We start from the raw sequence: 10,224 nt of genomic DNA, 5'->3' as shown, positions 1-10,224 counted from the left end.
GGGGTCCAGATCGTAAAAACTCTCGCAAATTCCAGACAAAATCAGTCATGATTTGAACAACCGGGCCCAAGATTTCTTTTTGTTGTGTCTTGATAGATAGAATTGATAGAAACACTTGCCGTTATGTCCTGTATACCTTTATGTCCATATACCTCGTTGTGCAAACTTGTGCGATGTTCGTTCATACTTTGTTATCCTAATGAGGAAAAAAAGACGATTATTACTCAGATGACTAAAAGACATTTACTATAGTTATAATTTGACCACAGTTAACAACATTAAAAAAAAAAACACGGCACAACTGACACGTACACATGAAAAAACTGATGATCATCTTTGGTTTGGAACCCATGAGGACGACACACAAATGATTTATGATTTGCAATCCAGTCTTTTTGTCCACCCACACAAAGTAAACGGCCTAAAACGAATTTTCGAAGACCGTGAATTTGGGATTCTTAACCGTTACAAAAGTTTACTATTCAGTGAAGCCAATGAAACTACAAGAGCTTCAGTTCAAAGACTAAACTCCCCTTCCAACTGAAGGGGAAAAGAAATAATATAACAACAAGAAAATACAAAGCAGAAGCAAAATGAAGCAAAACATAAAATCGTTAAAAGTAAATGCAAAAAATGTTACATGACGTGTGTTTATTATTCGAAATATTTGAGCTTAACGAATTCAATTTAATTAATTTCGAGATTTCATGGCTAATATGACAGTCTTGGCATCATTCAAAGGTGATACCTGTCAATCTATTTTTCTTGGACAGAATGGATTCTCAAACTCCAAGAAGTAAATCGATTTGTGTGCTCACTGTATTTTCAGTCAGCAGGTAAAAGAGCATTTAACCGCGAACATACATTAAATGATGTAAACTGTGCGCCTACTCTTGAAAGTGGAAAAACTTTCAACAAAATAAGTAGCAACTGATTCAAAAGTGGTTTCTATAGTTCTACCAACCTGACAAACATCAAACTGACGAAGACGCACCAGCCACATACATATAAGCGCCCTGTTGAAACCGTGCTAGCTCGACTGAACCTCCATGATTAAGCACGCGCGCCTTGTCTTCACGTCAAATATATCGTTGTTTCTGTCCAATAATCGTTACCTGGCCATGGAGCATATCTGTATGTTTGAAGTAACATCGTAACCATCAATTTTACAAGGTTAGGTTAGCGAAATTTTATCTTTTTTGTATAAACGTGGACAGAGCAAGAACCAACAAAGATGATGGCGAATAACTGAACATGAAATGAATAATTAATTATCACCATTAGCACGTGCATTTTGAATAATTTGCAATGGAAATTATTGACAGTGAGTAGTGTAGTTTAGCGCAATTTGATGCAATTTGGTTGGGAGTAATAATGTCAGAAGAGAAGATTTTTACAGGAAGATGATGGCAAACTGGAGAAATATGTTATAGAAAATTAAATAAAGATCGACCAGTCCATTTAGAATTCAGAGTTCTACGCGCCTGGTCGGGTTCATGCAAGGGGGGCTTCTTTATGTGATATGATTGTAAGAAAAACGACTGATGACATGACTTTTCTGTACGATACTTTCTTTACACTGTTCTTAGCAGGAACACGGCCATAATGTATACCGTTTGCTTTTAAAATTGCATGACTAATAAGAAGTTATTAAATTATCTTCTCTGGCGACTTTGCTCATCGACTTTGCTCCTGCCGCGACGCATACGAGCCTGCTCGTATGCTATACATTGAGTTGTTCAGTTAGTAAAACAACCACAGGCACATGAACCAGGACCACAATTTTTCATTCCTCGTACTGGCCACACTCAAAAATTTTTACTTGCATTGATTGTCACCCATCCATCTTCACAGAAATATGACTTTCCCGGTCATAGGACAAGATAGGCCTTCCTACAAATGTCCGGATATTTTTTTGTGATATTCAGAAGTTTCCGAGATATTTAGAAAATATTAAGATATGTAGAGAATTTAGGGACATTTCAGGAAACATTCATAGCTTTCTTGGCTGAGCCTTGTGTTTTCCTCGCTATTTTCTCGAAACAATACTCAATTGAAAGTTAGAAACAACCCAGTTCAGCGATTTTCCACCTGAAAATGTATTCCAATAATGTAATATCAATAAAGCCGCAATTTTCCAAATGTCGGACGCTGGTAACATCTAAGTAAACTGTAATGCAAGGACCACTTGTACAAACAGCAGCGGAGTGAAGCCGGATCTTGGTTTAGATCAGGAACAGCAGTGTAAAATAAAGCATAAAACCAATTAAAAAGGCTGACCGGACGGCTGGAAAGGGTAAATTTAATGCCCAATATTTCGATTAGACAAGACTAATCTTCTTCAGTGGCTACACTGCAGCTTCAGTGTAGCCCCTGCAGAAGGTTAGTCCTTTCTAACCGAAATATTGGGCATTAAATTTACCCTTTTCAGCCGTACGGTCAGCCTTTCAATTGGTTTTATAACGTCGAAGTGCCTGACAACCTCGTTTCCAGGGCCTGTCATCTTCTCCTGGAGCGAGAGAGGAGGGTGGGAAGATGTGAGACACTGGGAACAAGGTTGAGTTCCTGAGTTCTCTGCTCCTTTCACTACTGCAAGAAAATTTTGAAAATTTCTGCTTAAGGGGGTACGATACCCTAAAATATGGCGATGTACATGAAAAATTCAATTTCTTGGAAATACAAGACTTAAGACCCTTGAGGACTTGTCAAAAACATTTTGAAACGATCTTGCCGAATTTCCTTCCAGATGAGTGTGAAATTTAAGGAAAGTACACAGTGGTATAAGTTTTTTCACGTAGCAACGGCCATAGCAACGACTGTTTACTACAAGAACGTGACCAAAAACATAGATTATTTTTAACTTATATGAACGAAACTATTTAGAAAAAAAACTTTTAAGACATGCACAACTCGATTGGCATAATTATTTGTGAAAAGCTTTGCCTCAAATTGCCATCCAGGCTCATTCATTTCCCTTATGAAAAAGAATATTTCCCACAACTGCGGTAACTTTTTACAAAATAGAACAACCATTGCACCCCCTCCCCCGAGATCCAATCTGCACCCCCCCCTCCGCTATTTGTGGCTCGTTAAATGCTTAATACTTCGTGTAAGAAACTTAAAGCGCATTTTTCTCAAAAGTTTACTTTTGTACCGACTGACTTCGCGCCAACATTTCTACTTTGCAAGGTCTTTAAGTAGAATTCCAAAGACCAATAGTGTCGTGATGCAATAAACTAAAAAAAAATCATAACATTTTTAACGTCTGTCACGTGACACTAGATAATTGTTTCACTGGGTTTGGTGCAAAATAAGGTTATTTCCAAATAAAGCCTGTGGAAAGCACTGAAAGCAAGAGTTAACTGTCAAAACTTTAGTTTATTGCATAGAACGAAACAGAAACTTGCAAGATATTCTTGCTTGAAAATCAAATCTTGTTTTGTGAAAGAGCAGGAACTGTTGGCGTCAGTACTGTAAAACACTACCTCAAAAGGCTGTGACTGGTTTCCATAGCAACCATTTTGAGTAAAACGTTCAAAATTTAATTTCTCTTCTTGAGTGCAATAGCACACAATTGATCTTTCTTCACCATATTTAAACAAACTTTTTGGTCCATTTGAGGGTACCATGCTACCTTAAGTGATTCAAAATCGGTTCACTTTCAAAATAAAAATAAGGCATATTAATATCTAGAGCACTGATTTTTGGAGCTATGCAGAAAACTTTTTGTGATATTTAGAAAATGTTTTAGAATTTCCGTTAAGGTGATTTTACGGGATATTTGCGAAAAGGCTAGGAGAAAATATGCCGGGTAGAATTTAAAAAGCATGAACATATTTCATATTCCTGAGTATTCCAACTTCAAGCCTGCCTGTTGGACAGTCCCTATCACAGCGTAAAGTGTATGCACAACCTCCACTACGAGGTCAGACTACGAGGTCAGAGAATTCGATCTGCCTGGCTGGCTGCTGAAAATAGAATGAAAAGCTTTATAAATTATTCAGACAAGAGAGTTCGCTTTCGTTTTCTTTTCGTAATGGAGTCTCTCTTGAAAAACCTCAAGAAACAAGTCACTTGTTCGATCTGTTTGGATACTTTCACCAAACCCAAGACCGTAGCTTGTCTTCATACCTTCTGCTGTGAGTGCTTGCAGAAACACGCATTAGCCAGCCAATGGCAAGGAAAATTTCGTTGTCCGGAGTGTCAAACCGAACTTAGCATCCCTGAAGGAAATCGTTTCGATAATTTGCCGACCAGTTTTCTCCACAACAGTTTGTTGAATCTTCTTGCTGTTCGAGAAAGTGGCGATGGAAGCCAGATCAGCTGCGGTATTTGCAAGAAAAAGAGGACTAAAATGAGCTATTGCTTTGATTGCGAAAAGTTGTTGTGCCATGAATGTTTGAAAGCCCATGAAGCATTCCAAGCCGCCGCGGCTGCGTTTGAAGGGCACAAAGTCACGCCAGTTAAACAGTTTCAAGCCCAAGACTACGAGGCCTTGTTAAAGCGACAATCCTTTTGCTCACAGCAGTACCACCAGAGAGAGGTAACGAGGTTTTTCTGCCTTGACTGTCAAACTTGTGTTTGTCAAGTTTGTATTGTCACAGATCACAAGAATCACAGTATTGATCCGCTTGAAAAAGCAGCTGATGACGAGAAAGCAAACATCATGTCGGGAATCGAGTCGATGAAAGAAAAGAAAAAGGTTTACACTGATCTGATGCGTGAAGTCGAGGAGGCAACTTCCAAGCTAAAAGATAAAATTACCACAGCTATAGATGAAGTTTCCCAAGCTGCCAACTTAATAATTGCTAAGATTCAAGAATGTAAGCAGGAAGCCATTACCGCGCTCCAAAACAAACTTGAGTCGAAAACGGAGAAATTAAACTGTATCAACAAACAGATACAGTCCTCGATCAAGCATATCGATCAAGCAGTGGAGTTTGCAAATAACCTTGTTCAAAGTAGCTCAAGCTCAGTTATCATGCAAAGCAAGAAGAATTTAGCACAGCGATTTGAAGATCTTAGCAAGACTCCAGTACCAGCCCTTCCGGTTAGCTCATTCGTGAAGTTTGTCTCGACTGTTGCACCTATGAGTTTCAACCTGGGTTTCGTGGCAACAAGCGAAATAGATGTACATCGCTCCACAGTTCAGAAAATAACTGAAAATCTCCAAGCTGGTTTACAAGCAGTTTTCCTCGTCTGCCCTAAAATATCTAAAGGAGAACTATCGAGTGAAAGTAAAGTGGGATTTCACGTTGAAGTTCTTGTGGAACCCGCTGAACAAGAAGGAAGTTTGACTATTAGTGAAAAAGACGATAGAATTTTCCAAGTCAAATTTATACCAAAAGTACCAGGTACGTATAACATCACAGTTAAGATAAATGGCGACAAACTTGCTAAAAGTCCTTTCACTGTCCAAGTGGCCGAAAGACAGCTACATATTGTGGACGAGTTAGATTTAAAAGGAGAAATTCCTCAAAAGCCTTATGGGATTGCTGTTAATAATAAAGGCCTTATCGCGGTAGCTGACAATAAAAGAAACTGTGTCCTGATATTCGATAAGGAAGGAAAGTTTGTGCGAAAACTCGGCCGTTATGGGGAGAATCCGGGAGAGTTGGACAGTGTAGCTGGCGTCACATTCCTGAATGATGACGACATTCTGGTGGCAGATGAATTGAATCACCGTATTCAGCAATTCAATGTAAAGACAGGGAATTTTGTGAAAAGCTTTGGAAAGAAGGGGACAGGAAAAGGCGAGTTTCAGGATCCAGTAAGCGTTTGTATGGACGATGAAGGACGCGTTGTTGTAACCGAATACTATAACAACCGAATCCAAGTCCTCACAAAGGATGGTAAATCTGTGTTTAAATTTGGAGACAGCGGCTCAGAGAAGCTCTACAAACCAACTGGATGCATTTATCACAAAAACATGTTTATTGTATCTGACTGCTGGAACCATTGCTTGAAAGTGTTTGACAGTTCAGGGAAATTTTTGCACAAGATAGGAGAAAAGGGCGATGCTGATGGACAGTTCTCTTATCCTTGGGGTTTGTGTGTTGAGAAATATGGCAATCGTCAAAACCTTCTTGTATGTGACAGACGCAATGGTCGCATTCAGCAGTTCACAGTGGAAGGTTGTTTCACTGGCAAGACGGTTACTGATCTTCAAAAACCAACAGACATAGCTACAACACCAGATGGTCGTGTTTTGGTTTCGGAAGCCGTGTTAAAACGATTAAAATAGATGTCCTAAAATTTTAAATTGGCAAAATGAAAATGAGAACCTTGAAGCACTTTTACGTTTTCCACCTAACGAGTATGATATAATATTAGAAACGTTTCTTAGCAATAAGACAATATCTCACTTAGAACTTCTCAGTCTTTCAGGTTTACAATGATTTGGGTACAAACTATTGCAAAGCAGCCTCTAAATTCAGCAGCCCTAAATCAAATCGAGGTTAATTTACTTTTGTTGTTCTAAGTGTGTATCAATTATTATGAATAAGACAAAAGACAGGCTTCGTCCTAAACGCACTCTTATGACGATACACGTATTCATAGATCTAGTTACCTTTTGCCGAAGATACTGAGTCATATCTCATTAATTGAATAGTATTGAATAGTATTCATTTACTTTCATTGTCATAAATAGAGAGAGGCTTTTGACATTTAGGACATTCCTACTCGCTGTGCATTTTTTGCCTTACCAACCAATGAGAAACAGCGCAAAGATCGCTTTAATTTGACGTCATCAGTACAGAATTTCTTGGTGCGAGACTGAGAATGAGGGTGCGATGAGAGACGTCTGTCTTCTCAGGTCTGTTATCTTCTGTAAATGTCTATTCGATTATAAACTGACTGTTTTCAGTGCGTTTAGGATTTGTAATTATTTGGCAATTTCCTCACGAAAAATCACAAGTTTGCTACAGCGAAAACTAAACCTTATGAACAGTATTGAAGTAACTTTAACTACTTATCTATCCATTGTTAATTTTGCTTCAATCAGAGAGAGATGACCGTTTTATAGAGGTTACTATATGACGTCATTTTTAAGACTGACAGTTTTAAGTGTTGAATACAGTGGAATTCCGATTTCTCGAACCCTCGATAACTCGATAACTCGAACCAAAACTCGTTTCCCTCTCCTCAGTCGAACACTGTAATTTTACGGCCGATTACTCGAACTATCCGATTTTTCGAACCAATTTCGTTTCCCTTGGAGGTTCGAAAAATCGGGATCTGATTCCACTGTAACTAGAAACAGGCCCACACTTGCCATTTAACTGCCTCTAAACTAATAAATAACACGCAGTATCGAGACACTGTCTATCAGTAGCCTGTAGCCGGGGAGCAGGGATGGCCCAGTGGTGAGAGCACTCGCCTCCCACCGATGTGGCCCGGGTTCGATTCCGGTCCGGTGCCATATGTGGATTGAGTTTGTTGTTGGTTCTTGCCTTGCTCCGAGGGTTTTTATCCTTCCCCCCCCCCCCCCCCCCGCAAAAAACTAATATCTCCAAATTCCAATTCGACCAGGATAGAGGACCCGCGTGAAAACTAGCTAAGTCCTCTCTAAATATTATAATTTACAATCACATCGTACATCTCAATTACTGTTATGGTATTTTATAGTAATTTAAAATATTCAGTTGAAGATAACTGAATAAAGCCTTGATGGTTGTGTATATTACAAACAGAAAATTATGTCTAATTCACAAACTGTCATCACCTGATCACGGGTGTGTCCATAATTAGCCTTTTCCCGTTGCTGACATGTACCGTGTTATCAAAATTGCAACGATTCTTTGACTCACACACTGCAACTATGATACCCTGGTCCCAGAGATTCTTCTTGATTTTTCTCCGCATGAGAGAGCTGCGAGAGAGCTGCGAAGCGGTGAAAGCACGAGGAAAACCTCTGGGACCAGGGTACAACTATGATAAAGACATACCGTAAAATTACCCTATTACCCTATTATTACCCTATTACCCTATTATTACCCTGTTACCCTATTAGCCTATAACTTTCGATTAAAAATTGTGATCTTTGTAAAGGAACGCACTTAAGCCCTGGTCAAACGGACTCGCAAGTAGTGGCAAGTAGCCACAAGTTGAACTTGCGTAGAGACTTGCGTTGGGTGGCCAAACGGACTCACAATTTTCCTCGCAAGTACCCGCAAGTTGCTATAAAAACCTGTTTCAAGTCAGGAATATCGTGTATTTCATTGGCTAATAATAGGTTAATGGACACCTCTCAACTTGCGTTGACTTGGGTTGGGTGGCCAAACGGTGAAAAACTTGCGTCGACTTGCGTGTAAATTTGATCTCGACCAAAGTGAGCGCAAGTCATCGCAAGTCAACGCAAGTGCACGCAAGGCCTGGCCAAACGAAGTCGCAAGTAGACGCAAGTTGAGAACTTCGTCTACTTGCGACTCCGTTTGACCAGGGCTTTATGTTCGGGGGGACCTTATAACCGGGGGGGCTTTAACGTGGGATTTTACGGTAGCACACAATTTAACTACAGAACTGACTGCATAACTCAATTAAAAGGGATTATTAACAAATCAATGATGTAATTCTGTTAAAAATACAAGTATATTAATTGCTACTGACCAAGTTTGACTCGACATATGAATCGCTGCCGCAACAGAAATTGCAGTTCTGAAAATCTTAACACTGAAATGTTTGCTAAGAAAATTTGTCTTGAAGCCAATGCAACAGCTAATTGTATTCTAACTATAATTCAGTGCTTAGCGTGTCTTTTAATCTGAACTGAAGTATTCCTCTAGCAACCTATTAGTAACAAGAAAATAACTTTAAGCTTGTCACTCCTCAGTACAATTCAAATCTCACAAAAAAAAAACCCACAACAAAAGGCTTCAGGCCCCATCCACACTACGCCGGAGAAATTTGAAAATGGTGTTTTCACTCTGAAAACGCATCAAATATTAGCTAATGTTTTCCGTCCACACTTGGAGTTTTGTTTCAGGAAAACTCGGGCGGGGAAATCACGTAGTGCAGGAAGCGTCCACACTACGCTGGAGAAATTTGAAAAAGGAAGTTTAATTTCTACGGTTAGGCCCACCATCCGTCGCGAAAACAGAGCTTTTCGAAAACGTTCTTCAAACCGGAGAAATTTGAAAACGCCGGCATTGCGTTTTCGTAAACTACTTTGCAGATCTAGACGGAGATTTTCGAGAACGGTTTAGCCACAATAACCATGCAATTTCCCTGACCGAGTCTTTTTCCAACACAAATCCAAGATGACCGGTGATTGTTGCGTTTTTACATTTCTCCGGCGAAGTGTGGACGGAAAACATTTGATGCGTTTTCAGAGCGAGACCTCCGTTTTCAAATTCGTCCAACGTAACGTGGACGGGGCCTCGGGATCCTCTCCTACACTTGGCGTCATTAGTGATTTGCATTTCATTTTTGCACGTGCCAGCGGTGAAGTGATCGCCTTCATAAATTTCTTTAAAATCAGAAAAGTTCACAATTTCCAAAACTCTTCTGTGTATACTTGAAAATCTGTGAACTAATGCGCTTAATATAAGTTTTATCCAATCACTGAGTTGGATTGTGTTGTGTTCAAATAAACAAATTAAACAGTACAGGGGGTTGATTTCCTTTGAACGTAGTTTAAGGTGGCTCAAAACAGTTTCCATGCAGCAATTTTCAAGACTTAATTAACAATTTTCAAAACTTTAAGGTGGCTCTGAACCACATGTACTGATGTTTTAAAAACTTTGTCAAAAGTTGTGCCTTACCATGCTGATCAAAATTTGATAATATAAAAAAGTTTCAGCATGCCGTTTATGAATAAAAAACTCCTAAAGCTATATTCAAGTGTTTTTGCCAGGTCATACTGTTGCTATGGTAACCTATTATGTCACGAAAATGATAACAACGTGTTCACCAATGATTGGGCAGTTTTGTGATACCGTGACGGTAGCATCAATCAATAAAGAGTGGATGCAATGACCCATCAAAATCTGGAAATTACTGGAAACTGTTTTGATCCAACTTAAGGCGTGAAGCTAATCGAGTGATATCTCCTTGAGCTTATGCTTGTTTCGTATAGGTGCAAACCAGCCTTGAAATTGTAAACATAATCACTTTTCAGAATTGGCAAAGTTTCTTTTGATTAAAACTTTCTGAAATTACACCATAATTCGTAAGTTAGTCGGTCCCACGCCATAATTTTAGACTAACACAAAGACTCAGTCA

At 39.3% G+C, this 10,224-nt stretch overlaps 1 protein-coding gene across 1 annotated transcript; it reads left to right on the top strand.

Moving 5' to 3' along the window:
• The first annotated feature begins 3,950 nt into the window (after positions 1–3,950).
• On the top strand, positions 3,951–7,320 carry LOC110050409 (E3 ubiquitin-protein ligase TRIM45-like). The gene has a single exon (XM_020756325.2). The coding sequence runs from the start codon at positions 3,980–3,982 to the stop codon at positions 6,242–6,244; it is 2,265 nt and encodes a 754-aa protein (XP_020611984.2). The 5' UTR covers positions 3,951–3,979; the 3' UTR covers positions 6,245–7,320.
• Positions 7,321–10,224: the final 2,904 nt, after the last annotated feature.

Source organism: Orbicella faveolata, unplaced genomic scaffold (genome assembly GCF_042242905.1).
Source record: "Orbicella faveolata isolate gen_17 unplaced genomic scaffold, um_ofav_v1 contig_1, whole genome shotgun sequence".
In the NCBI taxonomy this organism is placed as follows: domain Eukaryota; kingdom Metazoa; phylum Cnidaria; class Anthozoa; order Scleractinia; family Merulinidae; genus Orbicella; species Orbicella faveolata.
Note: the sequence above shows the minus strand (reverse complement) of the source record. Positions and strands in the feature narration are given on the sequence as shown.